The sequence below is a fragment of the Aphanomyces astaci genome, assembly GCF_000520075.1.
Source record: "Aphanomyces astaci strain APO3 unplaced genomic scaffold supercont1.82, whole genome shotgun sequence".
NCBI classification, from domain to species: domain Eukaryota; phylum Oomycota; class Saprolegniomycetes; order Saprolegniales; family Verrucalvaceae; genus Aphanomyces; species Aphanomyces astaci.
Genome location: NW_009798345.1, coordinates 80,598 through 102,896, shown reverse-complemented (window position 1 = coordinate 102,896; position 22,299 = coordinate 80,598). Strand labels below are relative to the sequence as shown.

The window sequence follows — 22,299 nt, the reverse complement described above, 5'->3', positions numbered from 1 at the left end:
TTGTGTTGAAGTCATCAGGAAAGCCAATTAACTACTAATAGTTGTTTTTTGTGGTGATTGTGTCTTGGTTGATAAGTATTGAGCCGAATTTAGTTTGTTCTTATCATTTTGCACACTATCAGAATCAGATATTTTTCCCCTTGCCTTTTCCGCGAGTTGTTGGTGGTCTAACTTTGAGTCACGGTCATTGTGGGGGCCATGACGATGATTTCGATATCAAAACATTGCAATACAACTTCAATTTGATCAAGTTATTGGTGAAATTATAGGTGTCTTAACGTTTTGCATCAGACTGTAGTAACATGTACTTGGGTGCTTCGTCCGGGTTGTCATACGCTATACATAGGCCATGGACACAACTTATCATCCGAAGATTGATATGATGTCTAGTGTCCATACGCCGTTTGCTTAAATATCATAGACTGGCGATAAATCTCCTTTTCGTGTCGTCAACGTGCAGCAGCAATACACAACTCTGACATCTCCACAAATAACGCTAAGCGCATTTGTCGACGTGTCACCAAATACTACTAATAATACTTACACCTTATGAGTGCTGCAACTGTCTTGGCCTGCGCCTTATTGGCGAATTCCCAGACGCCTCCGTCTTGGAGGTGGTTAAGCCCTTTGGTTACCAAAGGCTCCGAGTTCGTCGACATGGCGACAGGGACGAGTTCCGGATCAAGGGAATTGCATTCAACCCTCGCGCGAACGCTGGCACGAAGTTCCCCGTCAACTCGGTTGACTGGTTCACAGATGACATGAGTATGTTTGTCAATTCTAGTCCAGTAATACTAGTACTACGTAGTACTTGTTCTGCCGTCACTAACAGTCACACCAGCTGCGAAGGCTGCTTGCTACATCTTGATGTAGATGGTGAGTAGGTAATTCTGTTGCTGCAGCCGAACCTCCACAGTGCTACACGGACGCCCCGTCAACTCGGTTGACTGGTTCACAGATGACATGAGTATGTTTGTCAATTCTAGTCCAGTAATACTAGTACTACGTAGTACTTGTTCTGCCGTCACTAACAGTCACACCAGCTGCGAAGGCTGCTTGCTACATCTTGATGTAGATGGTGAGCAGGTAATTCTGTTGCTGCAGCCGAACCTCCACAGTGCTACACGGACGCCATTTTTGCCCGTGCCACATATCGATCTACAATGCGGTCGCCGTCTACGACAATGTGATTGTACTGGTATGGGCATGTATATGTTGTTGAATTCAGAATATATCACACCCATCAAATGCTTATACAGTTATATCACTAAAATCAAATGTCTATACCGTTGTATCACAAAACTCAAACGTCTCTCTATGGTATGGCTTTTCCGCCGGCAACAACAACATCGGCAAAGTGGTGAAAACGTCGGCGCCGTGTGTGAAGGCTCTTATCGGAGATGTGCGTGCGTACGCTGACAATTGCTACGACATGAGAGCTGTACCCATCGGTCTGGACATCGCAGGCGTCGACATGCCGGCACATCCCCGTGCGACCTGGCTCGGGACTACGACTGCTTGCTAGATTCCGACGAAAACACTCGGGCCGAGTGGCATTGGGTACTTCAGCCCAGACAACTGCGACCACGAAGCTATTCTATGCAAGTGCACCAAATCTTGGCCAAGGCGTCCAAGCCTTCCGCACTCAGCATCAAAGCGTACGTGTAAGGAGGTCATGGCTTGCCCCGCAGACTTTCCGAACGTAGCCGTGCCCGGTCACCCCAAGGGTAAGTTCGTTCCTTCAAGTAACGTTATTTTAAATCTGCTGACCTAACAATAAGCATGGAAATATAGTGCGAGTTCTGTCTTGCTCGGTGAACAGACCCCAGTGCAACGGTGGTGCTGGTTTCTACATTGGCACCACCACCGGCACCGCCAAGCCGAGTTATTCCACTGCCACGCCAAAGAGGCTGTTGGATTATGCGGTCGCGACTGCCAATCCCACGGCCACCCCCGACGCTAGCGGCGCATCCGCTTCCGCGTTGGCCATGGCTGCCGTTGGAATGTGCGTTGCCACGATGCAATGGGCTTAACACGACGAACTCGTTGTGGTGCAAATTCATACTTCGAAGCACAAGCTTCGCACGAGGCCATCGTCCTCAGCTTGATTGTTAGTGGTGGCGGCTGGGATGTCATTCGTTTCGTACTCGCATACGTAGCAGAGGGAGGCGGTGGGCATAACCAGCGCACCCGAGCCGCCGCACGCAGGACCCAAGCGAACAGCACCGCCAAAGAATACCACGCCTTCCGTGCGCGAGTCATTCAGGGTTTCATATCGCAACGGATCCGACGCCGCAAGTGCAAATGGGTGCATATTGCGAGACAAAGACGAGACGAGATGGTCGAACTCGACGGCTATGGAACGGTAACGACGCTACAATGATAGCTCTAGCACTGCATGAAGAAACAACGCATGGAATCCACAACATGACGTTACTCCAAATCTACCGCTTGGAATTGATCAGCTATCGAGAGCATTCTGCACCATGTGACAATGGAATGGACATGGTTGCGTCGGGTCAGGCAACGTGTTAGTATTAGTGTAGGTTTTCCATCACTGACTTTTCGCCGGGGTACAATTTGCTGATGGTTACTTGTCGTCGCAACAAATTCAACTGCTCAAAGCCGAAACCCAGCGCCGCGGAGAGGTCGCCGCCCTGCACGCCGGCGTTGGCTCGGAAGTCGGCCTTGATCCGGCGTTGGGAATACGTCCGAAACGTGTAGTTCTACAACAGCATACACATGAGAACCATCAAGCCATACGAGTCATATCCACGACGCACCTGGAATTGAGCCGCTTCACGGAGAAGGTCTCGGTACAAGCGAAGGACTTCGGTGCTTCTAGCCGCCATGTTGGTCGAGAGTCAGCGAATGCCACAGAACACTTGCAGTATTCCAAGCTCCTGTATTGGTCCAATAGAAATTCTTTCATCCAATCAACGCTAATTAATCAAATGTGGACACTATTCATGGATAAGTTCTCCACACTATTTAACCTAATCAGTTTCAGGGGAGTCTTAGTAAGTTAGTAGTACGTATTAATAGTACTTAAAGTACTACTTCAGAAGTACTTCGAAGTACGTACTACTAGTAGTACATATTAGTTTTTGTCACACTAAATTCTACGACAGTTCACATTCGCGTGAATCGTTGCGCGTGAAGCCAGCCATGAGCAATATGCAGCAGCTCATGGAACACTTGCGGAAGATTGAAGCGGGGAAACAAACCAACTCGCGCATGCTTCGAACGTTCCAAGAACGCCACCGTAATGGCATCGAGAAGGATGTTGTGGGTAGTACCAGCGAAACTACTATCAATCCACCACGTGACATTTACTCGATCCTGTTACAAGAGCATCACAGTCCCAAGCAAGCTTCGTCAACGACGCCTACAAACCGGCGCCCAGTTACACCTCCAGTCATTGTTGTGCCACTGTCATTACGCCGGGAAAAGCTACACGAAGACATGGCCAGGCTCCTCGTCCGCCCATCACAACTCACTGGCAACGCCATCGTTGCACCCGCCCCGTCTCCACCTAAAGGAGGAAGGCATTCCCCGTCGAAGCCACAGCACAAATCTTCAATAGACCCCGGTCTACAGACCCAGCTCATTCGAGAGCAATCCGAGGAGGCCAATGCACTGCGCCAAGCGTCGGACGACGTCGCTGCGACATTAACCATGGCCCAAGACCTCATTCCGCTTTCATTTCTTCTCGAAAGAAACATGAAAGCGCTTTGTCAGTCCAAAGCCGGGGCGATCATTCAGTCTGCATTCCACACGTTCCTCCTCCACTTCTACGCCGACGCGTGGCAGCACTGGAAAGCGTTTGTTGTCATGTCACGCCATGCCGAACGAGTTGCTGCGGCTTCGTTCCTCACCCGAGTCTACCGCGGTCACCGAGCTCGAAAGGCATGCGCAGTCCTGCGACGTCAACTTGCCACCCTAGAAGGCCTCAAGGCCACGGCGATAGCCCAGATTGTCACCCGTCGGTCCAATGCGGCGCTGGCCATTCAAATGTGCTTCCGTCGACATCGACTGCAATTGCGCAAACTCCAAGTCCAAGCGCGTCACGCAGCTGCGACTCGAATCCAACGACTGACGGTGTATAACAAACAACGGTCGATGGCGTTGGCTAGGATGCTCCTGGACGCCCGCAAGATCCACGCAGCGTTGAAGCTCCAGAAACTGTGGCGCGGTCACTGCGGTCGCCGGGTAGCAGCCCGTCGAAAGGTGCAAGATCGTCGGGCCAAAAGGCTTCAAAAACTCAGTCAGCCAGACTTGGCCATCGCCCATCGCTTTGAAGCCCAAGGCGCCGCGTTTCGCATTCAAGGCCAGGTGCGGCGGTGGCTGAGACGTCGTCGCGGGCGGGAGAGTCGAGCGGCGGCTCGTGAGGCGCAGGCGAAAGAGCGAGTGCGACTGCTTCTCGTGCGGTTCATCCTGCGGTTCAAGCGCCGTCGACGCCACCGGCAACTGGAAGCAGACCGCGCGGTCCGCACAAAAGCCGCGCGGCTGATTCAGCGGTGCATATTGCAGTGGATCCAACTCCGAAAGTGGAAGTTGATGCGCATGGCCAGACGAAAACGAGAGCGCCAAGCGCGGCTGGCGCTCAAAGCCAAGCAAATGAACCGGTCTCAAGATAAGGTCAAGTTGCCGTTTCGAGCCGCCTCCACCGCGTGGAAGTTGGTCACGCGAACGCTGCGGGGCGACAAGAAAAGCCCGAAGGACGTCGCGGCCGTTTGCATCCAGCGGGCGTGGCGATGTGCAAAGAAGCGTCATCAGGTGTACCTGAAAACGCTATATGCCAAGCTGGACAAAGCCGCCGACAAGCGGCAGCAGATGCATCGCCACGTCACGCGCATCCAAAAGGTTTGGCGGGGTCGGCGTGACCGTCGAAAGTGCACATTTCTATGGCTGGACAAGGTGACTCGTCATGCTTTGGCCAAGTGGAAACGCCGTCGAGCTAGGCGCCGCAATGCTGCAGCCACAAAGATTCAGACCAAGGTAGGGGGTCAGGACTCCTTGACCAGCGACAGAACCATGGAATGATGGATGGATGGATGTGAGTAGTTTCGCGTCGTGCGGGCCAAAGTACTTGGACAAGCCGTCGAGCACTTGATACAATGCCAACACGCAGCCGCCAGGCGCATCCAGCGCCTTGTCCGGGGTCGACAAGCGGTGCTAAAGGTCGTAAAAATGATAAGTGATATATGTCACATGACCATGTTTTATGCGACAGGTGCAACGTCAACGAGATGCCCGTCGACAATGTGACGAGACGCTACGATTCTGCGTCGTGGCGCTCCAGCGCTGCATGAAGCTGCGCATGGATTTCTTGGCCATTCAGTCGCTTGAAGGCAACATGGGCGACCTAGTGGTACGCCATATATATATATATATATATGCCTTGTTATACGATTTTGATTTGTTGGGGGGTGGTTAGAAATACCCCGTTTGGTTGCAGGAGCAGCGTCGGTTCCACCGAAGCGACACGTCGTTCCCGATCTTCCAGATCTTGTTTGCCGATTACAGCGGTTTGAAGCGCGAGTTGTGGGCGGGCCAATCGGCCAAGGCGCTGGCGGCGCTGCGTCTGGATAGGTCCAAGTTCGTCAAGATCTTTCGGGAAGCATTTGCCACATCGGATCGTCTCATGGACATCACGTCCGAGGCCGATCGGGTGCTCGCCAAACTCAAAGCCCATCCGTCGCAGTCTCGGACGTCGCTTGCATTTGCCGACTTTGTGTTTGGCATCAAAGAAATGGCCAAGCTACAAATCAAGTCGAAAAAACCAATGGACGACGACGACGACATGAAGGTGCTCCAGTTGTTTTGGAAACACTTGGCCACGTGCAAATGGAGCAAAAAATCCAAAGGTCTTTCAATTTCACAATATTTGAACGATATATATATATATTTGGTATGAATAATAATATATTATAGCACCAGACGAAATGAAAGCATATACCGAGTCGTGGCTGAACGACCAAGCGCGATGCATTCAACAGATGGCGCGACGACAGCAGTACCAGCAACGAGGGTACATTCTCATGGACTTGAAGCGCAAAGAATGGCAGGTGGGCAAAACAACCTTCCACATTTGTTGATATTCATGAGCAATGGATGTATGTAGAACATGCGAGCGCACTCTGCCGCAAGAACCATCCAAAGCTTGTGGCGTACCAAAGCATCCCGTGCGTACATGCGCAAGTTGATGCAAACGGTGCAGTTTTACTGTTAATTCGTGGCTTTTTGTTACAATGTGTTGGTTGTTAGGTGTTTCGCAAGTACATTGACGCGACCAGCGGGTTGCCGTATTGGACAAACCCCAGAACGGGGTACTCTACGTGGAAGAAGCCATCTATCTTGGGCAAACACGACGTTGCCAGCCCCGCAGTTCCCATGGCGGACGACGCCACGGAATACGCCGTGCACTGCGATAACTGCAATGTCCGTAGTACTATGTGCTTGGTTCCAAAATTTCGTATTACTTTCCTCAAGTGTCCATTTCACTCGTGTTGATAGATCCATCCCATTCAAGAAATGTGCTTCCAGTGCGACGAAAAGTACTGCCTGGCGTGCTTTACGTTGCTGCATGCAAAGGGCAAGACGGCAACTCACCAGCATATTTCCATTCCGACCTGCGTGTCCTGTCACTACCAGGTCCCAAAACGTGATGACTGCTGTTTGGTCACAATTGGCCTACGATCAAGCACTACTTACGTACTAGGTGGCCACGCGGTACTGCTCGAATTGCAAGGAAAACTATTGCGACAATTGCATGTCATATTTACATGCCAAGGGCACGCTCGTTTACCACGTGTAAGTGTTGTCATGTGGGGGTACATAGTTTATGAAAAGTGAGGGATTAACTATATAGGGCGGCCCCTTTGATGCTGTTGTGCGTCGACTGTCTTGGCAAACGAGCGGCGCGCGTGCATTGCCATACTTGCAACAAGGACGTGTGCCACGCGTGCGCCCAATACCACCCGCCAGAATACTGTCATACCGAAGTACGATTGTTCCTTTTCATCTCCAAATGAGTGGATCGTATTGAAAGGTTTGGTTTGGTACATGTAGCCCCGGCCGTTTGAGAGTGCCCCCGTGGAGAACGAACGGAAGAGGTTGGACATGATCAAAACCAACGACCTGTTCGCCGAAGAGAAGCGAATTCAAGACGCCAAAGCGTTCGAAGCGCTTCAAATCAAGTGCGCCATGCGCATTCAGCGGGGCTGGCGTCGCAAAGTAAGTCACTTCCATAGCGAAAACATTGTATTATTAATGTACACGACTGGGATAGGTGCAGTGCAAGTCGGGGGTGATGCACATGTTGGAGCTACACAAAGCCCACCAATCCACGTGGGAAAAGATCCAACGAGATCGTCAGGTAACAAACCAAGTGTACAGTAGGCACCTTAACGCTTGATGTGATTGCAGAGAGAAAAGCAATTCGTGTATCGCGTCAAGGGGGTGTTTGGCAAGGCCGAAGTGCTGGAAATGGACAGTCCGACCCAAGCGATTCTGCGACGGTTGAACGTGTACCTGCGGCACAAGATCGAGGCCCGCGCCCGAGCGTTGCACGTTGCGTTGGACGAATACGTACACTTAGGCGTGCCCTTGCCTGGCGTGGCGTCCATCGCAGAGGTTCGTCCAGTCGGCTTTTGAATGGCATGAGTTCATGTGACACAGGGGAGCGACCACCTCGAGACGAGCGAAGATCTGCGCGGATGGCTGGTGCCCGCCCAAGCCCTTCGGTTCGTGTTTTGTCACACACCAAGTGACTAACTCTACGACGTTGTCGCAGGATCCAAGGCCATGTTGTATATGCACAAATGGTCGAGTCTATCGGAGAAACGTTCATTCGGCTCAGTGCGCCGTATGGCCACATGAGTGTCGACAAGAGCGTGCTGTACTCTGTCGAGTTTTCCCACGACCACCCGACAAAGCTCAAGCATGCTGCGTACGACGCACCCCCCCTGGATTACTCCTTGTGCGATAACGTTTGACGTGTAGGAGTTCACACGCGGTAAAAGTTCGCGACTTGAAGGAAAGCAAAGCAGTGACAGCGTCCCGTACGTTGCTTTTTTTCATGCAATGTGGTGTCAATCGTAATGTGTAGTGCGCAAGATCGGCAACGCGACGCAGTCGATGGCCCTTCGGTTCGACGAAGACTCGTTCCTGGGCAGAGCCCTCAATCGAACGGCCCAACACATCCAAAGGTCCCTCCAGCGGCAAAAGTTCAACCAGTCCAAGCGCGAACGAGAGATATCCTTGCTCAGTGTCCAGCGATCGTTCCGCGACCGGCAAATGTACTCGCTGCGACGAGAGCAGTCTCAGCGGTGGGACGAAAGTTCGACCCAGCGACCCGCATCCATTCGGCACGTGGGGTCCATACACAGTGCAATGCCAGGAACGTCCAACGAAGCCCCAATGCACTTGGACATGGCCATACCAAGTAACGGATCGGCCTCCATGGCTAATACAGCGTCCGTCAACCAACCGCCTGAGGAAGGGGGTGGCGATGAAGGGCTGAGTGCAAAGGTGGATTCACGAACGGCCAGGGTTGTGCGCATATATAGCGAGTCGTTGGCACCGATGGTGTCAGCGCTAGAGGCGACAGCAACTACACAAGTGCCGGTAGATGTAGACCTGACAATCAGCACGTCTCAAGGCCAATCGGCCATCGAGCTCCCGGCACCAAAAACAGTTGAATCCCCCTCAAGCTACGAGATTGAGCCCTCCCCAAGTGACACCGCAATGTCGTTCGTGGAACACAATGCTGATGTCTTGCCCTACGATAAGCCAACCACTAATGTCCAACTTGACACTACCGGTACTGGCTACAACCCCGCAACGACCGAATACGATAAAGAGGTTTCCGCATCAGCTCTAGACTATAGTGTCCCTGCTGACTATTACCCCCAACAAAGTTACACAAGTGCAGCAGAAGGTACACAACTACCCGACAATGTCTCGTACAGCTACGACCAACCAACTTACGATGCGCAAGCTTATGCCGACCAACCTACACATGACCCACAAGGGTCGAGTCAGGACTGGCAGCAGCACGTGGTACCCCCCCAGCAGCCCACGCAAGATGACTACCAACTCGGCTACGACGATTACTACTACGACCAGCAGAACTATGACCAGCAAGGCTACTACTACCAGCCAGAGATCGACCACAGTTACTACACCCAAGACTCCACTGCGTACGTTGAAGGCGCATACATAGCTCCAACCTACCCAAGCTACAGCCCCACTGCCTCCGTCCACACCTCGTACACCGAGCCAGTGGCTGCCACTGAAACCGAATGGCAAGAGGCGTACGATCCGTCGTCGGGCCAGGTGTACTACTACAACCCTCGCACGGGCGAGTCAGTGTGGCACCAGTAAAACTAAATCTACTTGATGTCCACACGGTTAAATTTATATTTACTTTCGGCCTCGCTTTTGCACCGACTTGCCGCGCGAGACCTTGCCCGGTCGCGATTTGGCGGCGGGGGGCTTGCCGCCTTTGCCTCGCTTACCCACGCCCTCGTTGTTGCGGCCGCGGCTAAACGACGAAAAGTCGTTGGTGCTCTTCTTGTCGTTCTTCTTGTGGCTGAGTTTGGTCTTGCCGCCCGAGCCAAACTTTTTGTTGTGCGCTTCGCGTTTGAAGTTTTTCTTGTCGCGGTTGTTGCGGTCGCCCGCCTTCTTGTCGTCGTTGCCTCGGGGGCGCTTGCTGCTGCTTCCCGCGCCTTCCAGCATCTGTTCAAAGCTCTCGTCGTCATCGACGCCGCCCACGGCGGACGCAGCGTTGGTGTTTTTTCGCTTCTTCCACTGCTTGACCGCGTCCAGCGTGTCGTTCTTCTCCTTCAGACGCTCCTTGACCTTTTGAGACTGCAACTCCTTGGCCACCTTCTTGTGTGCCTGAGACTTCTTGCGCTCCTCCACGGCGTTCATCTTCTTTTGCTCAAAGATCAGTTTGTCCTTTACGCGGGCCATGTGCGCGTCGCTCTTGAGCATCTCGGCAAAGTAGTCTTCCGGACGCTTGTACGGAATCTTCTCCTTAAGCAAGCGGTCCTTGGCATCTTTCACCGACGCCAGCGTCTGGTTGTAGAAGGCCACTTCGCGCTTCAAGTCGTCGTGCGCGTTCTCGAGCTCCAGCACGTGCGACGACGTGTCAAGCGTTTCCACCCACTTGAACTTGGCACTCAGGTCCAATTCCTTGGCCAGCTTGACCATCGCGTCTTTGTTGTAGATCGCGGTCGACGTGACCTTGGTCTTTTCCGCCTGCATTTCCGCGACCAAGCGGCGCTCGATCTCGTCTTCTTCGTCGTCCTCATCTTCATCGTCGTCGTCGTCGTCGTCGTGGTCCGCGTCCGGGCGCGCCGACATCACGGGCGTGTTGAGGATTTCCACTTCCGTGGCATCTTCAGCATTGACCAGCGACGACACACTGCGTCCGACCACCGCCAACTGGTCCTTCTTTGGGCCACCGCCGCGCTTGTTCCCTTTGGCCATGATGCTGTTCAATCCAATGTGGATTTTACCCGTGATACAAGTATGGCCGTGGCACCAACCATTCAAAACGCACCACCAAACGATGCACGGTTTTGAATGGTCACTTAATAGCCAATCGAAAACTCGTATTTCCCATCCTCCACCCAATCACAGAACGACGTTGCCCTTGGCTTTTATGTTGTGACCAACCGATATTAATTTTCGACGGTAAATAATCTGTGTTAAAACGTTTGCAAATCCAGCAGTTCGTCGGCATGGCGCGCCTCGATGCGTCGGATTTCATCTTCGCATTCGTCGATTTGCTCTTGCAATTTCTCACACAAACTCTCCAACTGGCTCTTCTCTACACACACACACACTCTTCACATTACCATTCCCACAAGTATAGTGATATATAAAGTATATCCATACCTTGCGTCAACTTTAGGGTCGTGGCGTTGGCCGCGTCTAGTTCCGCCCGTACATCTGCCAGTTTAACTTCGTACGACGCCTTCATGCTGTCCAGTTGCTTGTTGAGCTCATGCACGAGATCCCGTCTCAGCTGCATCTCTTGCTGGACGTAGTCGGCGTCCTTGGCTTGCAAATCGTCTTTTAACTGGTCCAGTTCATCTCGCAGCAGCGCCACGTCATGCTCCTACGCCTCTATCGTTCACATCCTACGAAGAATCATCTCTCGACGATCCTACCGTGAATCGTTTCTTGGCTCCCGGCGCTTTAGCTCGGCTATTTAGTGGATGATGGCCTGCTGTAGTGGTCGTTGACTTGTCCAGTGGTTTGCCGCTGCTTTCCCTCGTCGAGGGCACACGCTGGATGGAATTGCGGCTTCGAATCGACGGGCGCTCCTTGATCGTCGCCAGACCGTCGGCTTTTGCTGGGACGACTACATTCGTAGCTCCATCTTTCGACACCAGCAAACTCGGGTGTTTTCGCTTCTTGTGGCCATCCGTACCGTACTCCATCTTGACTTGCACGGGTCTAGTTATTATGTGTGTTTTAAGTGTTAATTCCGTCCATAATAGAGCTAAAACAACCGTCTCGACAGCAATGTGGTTTTCGATGGCGCCGTGACCACTTCCTTCGCTATTGCACTGTACTGCAACGTCCGCAGCGTCTCGTCAAACTCGTCTGTGGAAGGGTTCACGGCCACAATCATAATGATTCGGCCGGCTTGTTTGCTTACAAATGACGCTTGAAACAACTACGGGGGACCCACGTTCATAACAAACTCCATACATAGAATCGTGCAAAGTGCACAACGTCGTCGTCACACAGAGCCAGCCTCTTTGGGCCATTGTCGATATATTCGATATATTCGAGGGTTTGCCCAATCGAATGAGCACATCGATATATACGACCAATCAAAAACCACAACACGAATCAAGTAGCCAATCAAATCATCCACTCACATTCGACCAATGAAACATCCAACTAGTGCTTGACTTTAATTAGGGTGACGATCTTGACATACAAAAATCAATACAAAGAATCGATTGATAGATTTAACGAATAAAAATCCAAATATTGGGTAAAAGGACAATATATGTACATACGCGCGTGAGCTTGGACGATCGAAAGGGCACCGGACGCTCCGACTTTGGATGCAGTTGGTTGAACCGCAAAGTTTCCAGGCACCGATTCAAGTTCATGAGCGATCCGTTGATTTTGCTGGCTTCCTGCAGCCGCAGACCCGACGCGCCCGTCTTGGCGCCGCGTTCGCACCCCGCCAGATCCACAATGGAAATCTGTTCATGTTTTCCGTATATCAGTTAAAAGTTTAAGTTGAACCATGTCGCAGTTGGATTCGGTGATCGTGGTGTATAATAGACAAAGGTACGTACCTTGCTGAACAGCGTCGTGGGGTCGTCCTGGTGGTACAAGTGCAGGGAAAACACGCAATGGCTGCGGCTCGAGTCGGAATTGCACTTGGTTTCGCCCACCTGGCGATTCTTCTGGCCGGTCTCGAGCATCAGTTTGGCTTCTTCGTATGACTTGATCGGTCGCTCCTCCAGGTCCTTCACGTACACCCGTCCATCTTTCTCTAGAAGTTGCAGAAACACGCGGCTACGACGAAGGGTCGAATGAATTGACGGTGCACGGCTGCAGGACATGGGTACGGGCGGCGGCACTGTACCGTTGACCAGTGGCGAGCAAGTCGTACACCTTTTCGTTGTAAATCTCCACGTACGAAGCTGTGATGCGGAAGTTGTCGGCTTTCTTGAACAGTGTCACGAAGGTTTCTGGCAATATGCCGGGGTGTTCGGGTGTCCCTGGGGGATTTCATCAGTGTGATATCAACATATCGAAACAAACGTACCCAAAATCGTATAAGTCTTCCCAGAGTTGGTCACGCCATAGGCAAACACGAGCCCATTCTTGCCTTCTAACGCTTCTTCAATGATGGCGTACGTGGTTTGCTCGAACAGATCACGCTGTGTGGTTTCTGGCCTGAACACTTGGGAAAAGTGAAACGAGCTCACGGCTTCTGTCACGCGGCTGGTCTATTGAGAACGTTCATGCTCTCAACATGCCAGGTGCACGCACGCACTCATACCCTGGGTGGTTTAGCTACGAGGCAAGTGTCGGACACAATGCGGAAGGTGTCGGCGTCCTCCTCGCCCACAGGTGGCCGCAGGCGAACGTAGATCTATGTACCAGAATACATCAGCCACAAGGAGACATGGCCTCAATACAAGTACTTGAACTTTATCTCCAGGTTTGGACACCGGCAGCGCCGCGCTGTAGCTCAATTTCCGTTGGATGTCCTGCTCCTGTTGTGCCGCCGCCGCCGCCGACATCAAGCTCAAGATGCGTTTGAAATTTGAATCCTAAAGTTATCCGGTTGATTCGTGGGGTTATCCGGAACAACAGGTATCCGGAAGTGTACCCGATTTATCCGGGAATGCAATTTTGGCGCCGACTCCAAACCTTCGGCCCGCCATCATGGACGATGAAGAGTACGATGAATGGGAGCTTATGTACGGCAACGATTTGGAGGCGGAGAACGAGATGAATGCGATGGAGATGGAACTGTCTACTCCTACTGCCGCTCCTCCGCCCAAGTCAGCTCCAGTCCTGGCGGCCCCATCGTCGGCGACTGTGCCTGCAGTCGTAGTCGTGGCCGCCGACGAACCGCTCGAAATGAAGGTGGACGTCGAGTATAAACCTAACAACCTGGTCAAAGAAGTGAGAGATGAAGATCGCTACATCAGTCGCCGTCCATCGCTCGACACTCCGAGCATTGCTTGCGTTTTAGCGTCTGGGGAGCGTGTGTTCATTAAGAAGAAGGAGCACGAGTTTGCATTTGAGAAAGCCGCCACCAACAAACCAGTACAATGGAAGCTCGGGTCGTCCATCAAGACGCTCCTGGAGAGCATCAATCAGGTATACGTCCATATAATGGCACTATCATACTGATCGATTGCGTAGCGAGCGATCGAAGCCGTGGTGGAGGCCGATCGGAGGCGCGAAGAGAACCAAGGCGGCGAACATGCCGTCGAGGCAGTTAAAGAGTCCGATCTGTGGCTGAACAAGTACAGTCCTCGGCACTTCATCGACTTGCTGAGCGACGAGCGAACCAACCGGGAAGTGCTGACGTGGCTCAAATCGTGGGACCCCGTCGTGTTTCCATCTAAATCATCCAAAGCACCTTCCAAGGCCCTTCCCGACCAATTGAAACCGCCGAATGCTGATATTCGACCTGAACACAAGGTAACCCCATAAAAAACTACAACTCTGTCACAGAGAAGTACTCTAGATCATCCTCATCTGCGGACCGCCGGGGGCTGGGAAGACGACATTAGCCAGCATCGCCGCTCGACATGCCGGGTACAATCCCGTGGAAATCAACGCCAGCGACGATCGGTCGGCGGGGGTGCTCAAGGAAAAGGTACTAAAAAAATAATATTGCAAAAAGACCCCTCCTTATTCTCGTCATGTATTGATTAGTATGTTACTAGTATAAGAATATTTTTTTGACACGATGAAAATATATATATATTAAAAATATATTACTAGTATTTTTATATTGATACGGTGGCAACGTACAGATCATCAACGCCATGGAAATGCAAGCCATCTTTGGCAACAACCGGCCGAATTGCATCATTCTGGACGAGATTGACGGCGCCATGGGCGGACCCGACGGGAAGGGCGCCATCTCCGCGATCCAAGCGTTGATTGCGGCGCCATATTCGTCTCGTACAAAGCCTTCCAAGCAGCAACATGCAGCCGCCTCCAACAAGAAAGCGGCTGGAGGGCAGCATCCAGTGATCCGACCCATCATTTGCATCTGCAACGACCAGTTTGCACCGGTGCTGCGGCCCCTGCGCAGACTCGCCAAGATCTTTGTCATGCACACGCCCGACCCGAGGCAACTCATGCAGCGCATGAAGTTCATCTGCAAACAAGAAAACATCCGCGCATCCAACTCGCTTCTGTCCACTCTGTGTGATCGCGCAGACAACGACGTGCGGTTCTGCTTAAACGCGCTCCAATTCGCTAGCGCCAGGACGTCGGCGGCGCTGACAGTGTCCATGATCGACTCGATGATGGTATTTATCTTTCATTTACCCAACATTTGGTAGACTTTTGCTCTGAAATCGCCAATTCTTCGTACTGAGTATTTTGGTATCACACTAATTGAAGTCACACACTAATTTGCCTTTGTTGACGGTTTCCTGCAATGTGATTGGCTAAAACCTTCTGCCGATGATTCTTGTGTAATACATTTGGTTGTGTCGATGTTCATTCATTCTCCATACAATATAGTATGCTTCTTACATGTATATACAGAAATGTGTGACGACGTTGCTCAAGTCGGTTATGGGTAGGGGCGAAAAGATGTGTCCAAGGGAGCGTTTGACGTGTGGGATACAGTGTTCTTCGAGTCGAAAGAGCAGCAAAAAGACAAGTCGAACGCGTGCATGCGAGTATGTGACACGGCCGACCGGTTCGGCAGCCATGAGCTCATTCTCCACGGGTTGCACGACAACTTGCTGCCGCTAGTGTTCAACGACCCGACCTTGTACGACTTAGTATTAATTATATTCACTGTCGGATGGGTACATTGGTGTTGTTGATATAATTGATATTTCGTGTTTACCCCAACTGGGGCTTTTGTGCTCATTTGTTGCCAAATCTATCGATCGATTGTTTGACTTGTTTGACTTTTATATATACGTATCGTCCCCAATGTGTCACACTAATTTCGTTCACACTATTTCGATGTTTCATTGGTCGAATGTGAGTGGATCATTTGATTGGCTACTTGATTCGTTGTTGTGGGTTTCGATTGGTCAATATATCGATTGTGTGCCTTCGATATTTGGTTATTCTACTCATTCAATTGAGCAAGCACCCAAACACTCGAATATAACTCTTGACAATATCGCTAGGACAAAGATCAACCACGCCCTCGAGTGGATGGAGTTTGCCGACTTGTGTGACACCAAGGTGAAGAGCCACCAGCAGTTTGCGCTCTTGGCGTACTGCTCGATGGCGGCCGTGGCCGTGTACCGGGCGTGCTGTACAAGCAGTCGGCGCCGCATCGAGTACCCCAAGGCCCACTACGACGTAACGAAACACTTGAAACCACCCCGTTCGAGTAGTTGGTTGTGAATTGTATGCACCCTCTTGTAGCATCGAAAACACGTGGAAACAAGTCAAAGCATCATGGACGCGTTCGTGGGGTCGGGGGTGGCGCTGCGGCTGGGGCGCCGCGTGCTGGCGGTGGACGTCGTGTCGAGTGTGGTGGCGATGCTGAATCCCGTGCTTACGCCTTCGCAGGACAAGCAGCCCATGGACCAGCTCATTGCGCGCATGGCGTCGCTGCAGCTGTCGTACAAGCAGATTCAAATGCCAGGGGGGGTTGTCGAGTACCTGCTAGAGCCGTACGTCTCCCCTGTGTACAAGTGGATTCAATGATGTGGCAACTCTTTGTAGATCGCTGGACAGACTAGTGCAGTACAAGGCACTCGAGCCACGTGTTCGATTGCCATTGGGCGTCCGCCAAACCATGGCGAGGGAAGTAGACCTAGAAAACATGCGCCGAGCCGACAAGGGAAGTCGTTTACCCGATGACGTGGCAGCGCCAGACGTCGGTATCGTCGACGTTGACCTAGAGGACGCGGTCGCTGTGCCAGGTACGCATGTGTCGGTGGCAGGATATTACGACACTGGATGAACGTGAATATATATATATATATATATATATATATATATATATATATCGTTGACATGTGTGAAGATGCATCCAATCCATTTGGCCTCAAGAAACGAAAACGCGAAGCCCAATCCCATGCCAACGCCAAACGGTACTACTATCATCTATACTGGACACTCTACTGATGTTGATATTTGATTAGCTGGCCGGTGCGGTTCAAGTTTAACGAAGGCTTTACAAGCGGGATTAAGCGTCCAGTCCTCGTCCAAGATTTATTGTAGTAACTAGGTATTAATATACAATAGTAACAAATACAGTAAGGGCTGTATTTGTGCGATTTGTTACGCAACTCACAGTATACCAAAAATAGAAAAAGAGGAAACAAAAGAGGCAAATCGATTTTGATTGGCTCTTTCTATTTCTGAAAACTACTACTGTACGTACTACGGGTAGTGAACAGAACCGTAGTTCCGTGACAACTTCGTATGATTGGTAGAAAACAATCACTCTGAAATTTTCAACCAATCACCTGCAACTATGTTTCAACGAACAATATTAATTCTCCTCTGTTAAAGAAACACTAAGAGCATCTCCAACGGTAAATTCTAACTTATTGCTAAAGCATAGGTTAAAGTCAAACTTCGTTTTTACGGTTGTTATTTTGGCATTATCCGGATTATGTAGAAATTACGTCCTTCACTGTCAGAATTTCTATTTTCGCGTGAAATACCAGGTAGCAACAAACCCTCCGGATAGTATTCTATATCCGTAACTTCGAGTTGACAATAGAAATAAAAACACCGTCCAACGCGGGTAAGAACGTTATTCAATAGACCTCTTGTTCACTTACAAATTTCTTGATCAGTGATTGCCAATAATACTGTACATCAATATATATATAGAATTAAAATAAGTAAATGTGATAGGATTGGCTAAAATCGAACTAACGTTGTAAATGACGAAGAGATTGAACAAATGATCAAAGACTGCGTCATTGAAGAATAAACCGATTCAAAAACAATATGGCAACGCTATTCCACATTTACAACCTACATGACAATACTAGTATCCTACACAACTGAAAGTGAATATCTGCTGCGACTCTACACCAAATACCTACTCGGAGTAGCGCGTAGTGATAACTCACAATCACTTTTTTGAAGAAACTCATGGACTCCTTTGCTATCGTGTCGCGTCTCCAACAACAAGTCGGCGACGAAGTTCACGCATAGACCTCTTGTTGGATGAGATGAGCCAAGTCTACCACGCTCACTCCTAACATGTCGAGGAGGCCTATGACTCCCCCACTGGTCTCAGTGAGATTCGAACCCGGGGAATAGCCATTGCAGAATGCACGTTTTGTGTGTTGAGGTACAGGTTTCTTTAGAACCGAACAAGAATAGAATTTCGCGGTGGTGTCATCACCAGGGAGAACGTTCGTCCCTATACAGTAGCTACATCAACTGATGCAAATACTAGCCCCAAAAGTACATCTTTTGGTGGGCCTTTGATGATTCAAATGTTCCGTACTCTAAGTGAACAAGAGGTCTTTTATACGTACTACTAGTAGTATGGACCTCTTGTTCTGCTACCGTTTTGTGGTTTTCAAAATCATATTTTTTTTTTGTGATCGTTCAAATGATCAGTTCGGCAATCGACAACGAATTGATTCAATAACATAAATAATAATGAAATAAATGAGCACTTATACACGACTTAGTCAATGCCTTGATGGATGATCACTAACCACGTTCTGACTTGAAACTTCGTCACTGAACAAGAGGTCTATTAGACCTCTTGTTCAGTGACGAAGTTTCAAGTAATACTACGTAGTAGCAATTTGGGTCCCAAAAAGTGTCACGGAACCGTGCCCATACACGTATAACGTGAGTACTATTTTATTCACCTTGTGGTCGGGGGTCTTGTAACCGACACGACCCGAAGCGTTTCATCGACAGTTACATTTGCCATCGCCCCGTGCCACGCATTGAACGTCGTCGCGGGGGCATGGGCAAAGGGACTGGGGACTCTGTGGACAACACATTGCTGCCGTCAAAGCAGCAACTTCTCCAGAAACAATTCACAGGTGACTATAGCGTGTACGACAGCTGAGTTGACCCCATCGATACTGTGCAGACACATACCAAGAGATCCAAGCACTCAAGCAAGTGCTTAAGGTAACGTGTATCTTCATAAGGACACTATCGAACGGCAGACAAATTTGAAATCCAGGGCTATCTCCACAAGGAAGACAATAATACAGCGTCGAGCGCGGACGTGTCGTCGTCTGAAGCTGTAGCATGCAACCCCTGTCCCCATGAAAAATCGGCCGGTCAGTTCAAGTTCAAACCGAGCAAAACGTCGGAGAGAATCTTGGCCCAGAGCCAGCAGGGTAAAGTGCCGTTTCTCGAGCGCGTCAAGTTGCAGGCACACAAGCACGAGCAGACGGCAAAGTCGCTCAAGGAGCAAGTGCTGGCAGTCGAAGACGTACAAATGACGTTTACCCCGTCTATTAATCCCGTACGTTCAATCAACATCCCCAAACAGAACAATCGTGTCAACGTGTGGTGGTTGGGGACAACGTAGAAATCGAAGCGCATGGAGCGACGAATAGACCACTTGTGGTCGTGGGAGCGAGACAAGCAGGTCAAAGTCGAAGCCCGGAGGATAGCAGCGGTGCAAGACGAGCTCGCGCAAGTCACGCCCGTCCCAGTGTGCAGCGCCAAGTCCAACCAAATGCTCCAACGCTGTTCGAGTTACACCAAGCATTCTGCCGCACGACCGATCAAGGTCGAAGACAGGTAGATCTCGCGTCATCTCGAGAACGATGAAATGCTGAACGTTGAGTAGGCTGCAGAGGTATGGGGCGACGATCTCGGCCAAGAAAAAGGCGAGGCGGCGAGAGCCCCCTTGTCCGTTTCAGCCCACGCTGTCGTGCCATTCGGCCAGACTCCAGCGCGACGGCGACGTCCACACCCGGCTTTTCAACCTCGCTGCAAAGGAACCTCCTCCCCAGCCCTCCATCACGGCTATGCCGCATCGACGACCGCCCCCCACTACCCCCCTGGACGCGCACACAGCCCAGCTGTGCACTCGATTGCACGAAGAAGCCACCGTGAACCAGGAAAAACTGAAACACATTCGCGCCGCAGAAGCACGAGACTTGGATATGCTCAGGGTAATCATCTTACATATGAGCCGCGCAATTCAACATACTGATAATGTCTTTGTTCTGTGGTTAGAACACCCCTAAAATCAGCGCCACGAGCTTGAAGCTGGCACGTCAACACCACACGAGCGGTCGGAAGGCACCAACCAGTCCCCCCCCGCCCCCCCCCAAACAGCCAGTGCGAACGATGCCCCTCAAGGAAGCCGAGCAGGTTTACCTCAAACAAGTGCAGTGGAAAGTGCAAAAGGAAGCCAAAGCGACCCAAGAGCGCGAGGCCCAACAGCAGCACCAGATTGCCCAATGCACGTTTTCCAACCCGTATCGAACCGAGGACGAGGAACAGTGTCCAGTGAAACCACAACCCAACGACACGTACTTTCGAAAGGCCATGGACTGGGAGCGACGACGGCAGCAACTCGTGGCCGAAAAGCAGCAACGCCTGTTGTTAGATGCATTGAAAGAATGCACATTTCACCCCCATACAAACCCAAGCCCCCAAGACCAGCAACGAGAGGCGAAACGGTCAACGCTCGAGTCGATGCTGTCCATGTTTCGACATGTACGTATGCAGCCAACATGATGATTGTAGCTGACTTGAAACATTGCGTAGGAACAAGACGAGAATTGCCTACGAACGCCCCCTAAACAAGTGACAGACGAGCCGACCTGCACCCAAACCCTGGGAGGCGTTCCCAGGTACACACCATATCCTCATCCTATGTAGTTCAAACTATACTCCATTTATTACTATGATGATTCTATGAACGATGTAGTCGAAACAGTTTGCGCATTTCAGCGGGCGACGATGCGCGGATATTGCCGCCTCCGTGGGAAGAATATGTGACTGAAGATGGCTTTCTGTACTACGTCAACACGTTGACGCGGGCGTCGCAATGGGACTTTCCGTAATAATAATATAATAAAAAACAGAAAAGAAATATTGCGATAGTTTTACACATCGAAAAAACTGCAACTTCCAAGCGTTTACTCCGGAGTATATGCTACCACCATATATATGGCGGCAAAGTTGCCGATATAAAACAGATCTCGGAACAAGTTAGACCACCCTGGGCGCGACCGTGTTGAGTCCAAGCCCACGAATGGTCTGGAGGAACGTGGTTTCAAACGGCATGAGCTGCACTTCCGTCTGCTTGAGCGACAGAACTTGCGACATGACGTCAATGTACTTGAGCGCGAGGAGGTACCGCAACGGGTTCTCGCCACTTCGGGACACGACTTTGGAAATCTACAATCGTTCCGTTACATATTCCGTAGCCAAATTTGAGCTTAGCACGTACTTCCTTGATGCTGCGCGCTTCGGCGGTGGCGGCATTCACAATCGCCTGAGCTTCCCCACGTGCTACATACAGTTTGCAGGCAAAGTCAATGGCGACAGGATGGGACGCGACGTACCACGCGAAAGGGTCTGCTGGGCTTCTCCCTCGGACTCCTTGATCATGCGATCGCGGTTCCCTTCCGAGTTGATGACTGTCGTTTGCTTCATGGCCTTGGCTTGGATGATAATCTACAAATATTACACGTAAGATGTATGACGAATGCATTGCCGTTGAAATGATATGAGGAGGGGACTAGGTACCTCCTTGTTGTTCAAATCGGCCTGCTTCTTCTTCGCCAGAACTTGGCTCAACGCACCCGCGTCCACGCGTTGGATCTTCACCATGGCGATCTTCACGCCGTACTGCACGGCGGCGGCGTCCATCAGGCCCGACACGCGGTCCATCTGGGCGGTGTCTTCGATGATTTGATCCACGTCCAACGACCCCGCGACGTTGCGGACCTGCGCTTGCAGCAGCACGCTCAGCAGATGCGGGAGGTTCTTGACCGTGTAGATGTACGTCTTGGGGCTGGTGATCGAGTACTGCAGCACGGCGTCGAGGAAGATGGCGGCGTTGTCGCGCGTGATCACAGGTTGCTTGGGGAAATCCAGAACTTCGTTCTGCGTCGAGATGGTCAAGATCTTGGGTTTGTCCACCAACGTCAAGCGATCGGCCACGTTGACAACGTACTTTTGCGTATGTTCGCGCGGCTGGTCCACGAACGGAATGATAAAGTGACACCCCGGCGACAACACGGTCTTGAACCGCCCAAAGCGCTCGATCACCATCACTTCCTTCTCCTTGATGATGCGAATGCCTTTCAATGCCGTGACGATCACGAAGACCACTACGGCTGCGGCCACAATGAGGCCCACTGTGCGCGAGTCAACCATGCCGCTCTCTCGGTCTTGTTGTGCTTTGCTTGTTGTGTCTTTGCTTCGTATGTGGAACTTTTACCTTGCGATTGGTTATGGCATACAATATCCAAGATGCAAAAAGTGTAGGTCCATCCAAGGCTCTTGGGAACCCCTGGGAATTGTTTATTTCATGGATTCTCGCATTTGAGTGAAACCTAGCGAGTAATTGCCAAATAATGGCCAAATTTGCTACAGAATCCAACCCAAATTGGGTAA

General features: G+C 51.0%; 10 protein-coding genes across 12 annotated transcripts; 5 read left to right on the top strand and 5 right to left on the bottom strand.

Moving 5' to 3' along the window:
- Positions 1-1,317: 1,317 nt before the first annotated feature.
- Positions 1,318-1,668, top strand: H257_16214 (hypothetical protein; the record flags this gene model as incomplete). The annotated part of the gene is made up of 2 exons (XM_009844572.1): positions 1,318-1,406; positions 1,467-1,668. The coding sequence occupies 2 exons, from the start codon at positions 1,318-1,320 to the stop codon at positions 1,666-1,668; spliced, it is 291 nt and encodes a 96-aa protein (XP_009842874.1).
- Positions 1,669-1,675: 7 nt separating this feature from the next.
- On the top strand, positions 1,676-2,033 carry H257_16213 (hypothetical protein; the record flags this gene model as incomplete). Its single annotated transcript, XM_009844571.1, has 2 exons — positions 1,676-1,727; positions 1,795-2,033. The coding sequence occupies 2 exons, from the start codon at positions 1,676-1,678 to the stop codon at positions 2,031-2,033; spliced, it is 291 nt and encodes a 96-aa protein (XP_009842873.1).
- A 26-nt stretch (positions 2,034-2,059) lies between these two features.
- Positions 2,060-2,478, bottom strand: H257_16212 (hypothetical protein; the record flags this gene model as incomplete). The annotated part of the gene is made up of 2 exons (XM_009844570.1): positions 2,060-2,374; positions 2,449-2,478. The coding sequence occupies 2 exons, from the start codon at positions 2,476-2,478 to the stop codon at positions 2,060-2,062; spliced, it is 345 nt and encodes a 114-aa protein (XP_009842872.1).
- Positions 2,479-2,537: 59 nt separating this feature from the next.
- Positions 2,538-2,852, bottom strand: H257_16211 (hypothetical protein; the record flags this gene model as incomplete). Its single annotated transcript, XM_009844569.1, has 2 exons — positions 2,538-2,726; positions 2,784-2,852. 2 exons carry the CDS (start codon positions 2,850-2,852, stop codon positions 2,538-2,540), a joined length of 258 nt encoding a protein of 85 aa, XP_009842871.1.
- A 273-nt stretch (positions 2,853-3,125) lies between these two features.
- On the top strand, positions 3,126-9,413 carry H257_16210. 2 transcript variants are annotated; one of them, XM_009844567.1, is made up of 18 exons: positions 3,126-5,001; positions 5,068-5,184; positions 5,237-5,374; positions 5,441-5,870; positions 5,938-6,071; positions 6,128-6,217; positions 6,271-6,444; positions 6,520-6,657; positions 6,725-6,816; positions 6,875-7,007; positions 7,075-7,239; positions 7,295-7,381; positions 7,432-7,638; positions 7,684-7,748; positions 7,799-7,954; positions 8,008-8,066; positions 8,114-8,944; positions 9,005-9,413. In XM_009844567.1, the coding sequence occupies exons 1-18, from the start codon at positions 3,169-3,171 to the stop codon at positions 9,388-9,390; spliced, it is 5,235 nt and encodes a 1,744-aa protein (XP_009842869.1). In that variant the 5' UTR covers positions 3,126-3,168; the 3' UTR covers positions 9,391-9,413. The 2 variants fall into 2 exon arrangements, with proteins under 2 accessions (XP_009842869.1, XP_009842870.1); XM_009844568.1 differs by having other exon boundaries at positions 8,114-9,413.
- On the bottom strand, positions 9,365-10,529 carry H257_16209 (hypothetical protein). The gene has a single exon (XM_009844566.1). It carries the CDS (start codon positions 10,498-10,500, stop codon positions 9,430-9,432), a length of 1,071 nt encoding a protein of 356 aa, XP_009842868.1. The 5' UTR covers positions 10,501-10,529; the 3' UTR covers positions 9,365-9,429.
- Positions 10,530-10,677: 148 nt separating this feature from the next.
- H257_16208 (hypothetical protein) lies at positions 10,678-13,305 on the bottom strand. Its single transcript, XM_009844565.1, has 10 exons — positions 13,197-13,305; positions 13,052-13,144; positions 12,815-12,998; positions 12,632-12,767; positions 12,339-12,561; positions 12,051-12,242; positions 11,532-11,698; positions 11,187-11,475; positions 10,912-11,134; positions 10,678-10,843 (listed from the first exon to the last, which is right to left on the bottom strand). Exons 1-10 carry the CDS (start codon positions 13,293-13,295, stop codon positions 10,722-10,724), a joined length of 1,728 nt encoding a protein of 575 aa, XP_009842867.1. The 5' UTR covers positions 13,296-13,305; the 3' UTR covers positions 10,678-10,721.
- A 106-nt stretch (positions 13,306-13,411) lies between these two features.
- H257_16207 (hypothetical protein) lies at positions 13,412-16,986 on the top strand. Its single transcript, XM_009844564.1, has 10 exons — positions 13,412-13,881; positions 13,927-14,208; positions 14,255-14,386; positions 14,547-15,050; positions 15,330-15,523; positions 15,894-16,071; positions 16,138-16,388; positions 16,441-16,640; positions 16,745-16,811; positions 16,863-16,986. The coding sequence occupies exons 1-10, from the start codon at positions 13,441-13,443 to the stop codon at positions 16,939-16,941; spliced, it is 2,328 nt and encodes a 775-aa protein (XP_009842866.1). The 5' UTR covers positions 13,412-13,440; the 3' UTR covers positions 16,942-16,986.
- A 1,644-nt stretch (positions 16,987-18,630) lies between these two features.
- On the top strand, positions 18,631-20,784 carry H257_16206. 2 transcript variants are annotated; one of them, XM_009844563.1, is made up of 8 exons: positions 18,631-18,746; positions 18,797-18,837; positions 18,893-19,180; positions 19,247-19,461; positions 19,511-19,838; positions 19,903-20,388; positions 20,440-20,525; positions 20,603-20,784. In XM_009844563.1, the coding sequence occupies exons 1-8, from the start codon at positions 18,668-18,670 to the stop codon at positions 20,736-20,738; spliced, it is 1,659 nt and encodes a 552-aa protein (XP_009842865.1). In that variant the 5' UTR covers positions 18,631-18,667; the 3' UTR covers positions 20,739-20,784. The 2 variants fall into 2 exon arrangements, with proteins under 2 accessions (XP_009842865.1, XP_009842864.1); XM_009844562.1 differs by having other exon boundaries at positions 18,668-18,746; positions 20,440-20,784.
- H257_16205 (hypothetical protein) lies at positions 20,712-22,124 on the bottom strand. Its single transcript, XM_009844561.1, has 4 exons — positions 21,427-22,124; positions 21,243-21,354; positions 21,128-21,189; positions 20,712-21,075 (listed from the first exon to the last, which is right to left on the bottom strand). Exons 1-4 carry the CDS (start codon positions 22,057-22,059, stop codon positions 20,887-20,889), a joined length of 996 nt encoding a protein of 331 aa, XP_009842863.1. The 5' UTR covers positions 22,060-22,124; the 3' UTR covers positions 20,712-20,886.
- Positions 22,125-22,299: the final 175 nt, after the last annotated feature.

Coding starts and splice junctions, on each gene's coding strand:
- H257_16210 (XM_009844568.1), top strand. CDS start 3,169: ATGAGCAATATGCAGCAGCTCATGGAACACTTGCGGAAGATTGAAGCG. Junction 6,072..6,127: donor TGAAGCGCAAAGAATGGCAG/GTGGGCAAAACA, acceptor GGATGTATGTAG/AACATGCGAGCGCACTCTGC. Junction 6,218..6,270: donor TGCGCAAGTTGATGCAAACG/GTGCAGTTTTAC, acceptor GTTGGTTGTTAG/GTGTTTCGCAAGTACATTGA.
- H257_16209 (XM_009844566.1), bottom strand. CDS start 10,500: ATGGCCAAAGGGAACAAGCGCGGCGGTGGCCCAAAGAAGGACCAGTTG.
- H257_16208 (XM_009844565.1), bottom strand. CDS start 13,295: ATGTCGGCGGCGGCGGCGGCACAACAGGAGCAGGACATCCAACGGAAA. Junction 12,768..12,814: donor GAAGACTTATACGATTTTGG/GTACGTTTGTTT, acceptor GAAATCCCCCAG/GGACACCCGAACACCCCGGC. Junction 11,699..12,050: donor GATCGTCCAAGCTCACGCGC/GTATGTACATAT, acceptor GGTCCCCCGTAG/TTGTTTCAAGCGTCATTTGT.
- H257_16207 (XM_009844564.1), top strand. CDS start 13,441: ATGGACGATGAAGAGTACGATGAATGGGAGCTTATGTACGGCAACGAT. Junction 16,389..16,440: donor GTCGAGTACCTGCTAGAGCC/GTACGTCTCCCC, acceptor AACTCTTTGTAG/ATCGCTGGACAGACTAGTGC. Junction 16,641..16,744: donor GGACGCGGTCGCTGTGCCAG/GTACGCATGTGT, acceptor ACATGTGTGAAG/ATGCATCCAATCCATTTGGC.
- H257_16206 (XM_009844563.1), top strand. CDS start 18,668: ATGGGCAAAGGGACTGGGGACTCTGTGGACAACACATTGCTGCCGTCA. Junction 19,839..19,902: donor GAGACTTGGATATGCTCAGG/GTAATCATCTTA, acceptor TTCTGTGGTTAG/AACACCCCTAAAATCAGCGC. Junction 20,526..20,602: donor ACCCTGGGAGGCGTTCCCAG/GTACACACCATA, acceptor TGAACGATGTAG/TCGAAACAGTTTGCGCATTT.
- H257_16205 (XM_009844561.1), bottom strand. CDS start 22,059: ATGGTTGACTCGCGCACAGTGGGCCTCATTGTGGCCGCAGCCGTAGTG. Junction 21,355..21,426: donor CCGATTTGAACAACAAGGAG/GTACCTAGTCCC, acceptor TAATATTTGTAG/ATTATCATCCAAGCCAAGGC. Junction 21,076..21,127: donor AAGCGCGCAGCATCAAGGAA/GTACGTGCTAAG, acceptor GAACGATTGTAG/ATTTCCAAAGTCGTGTCCCG.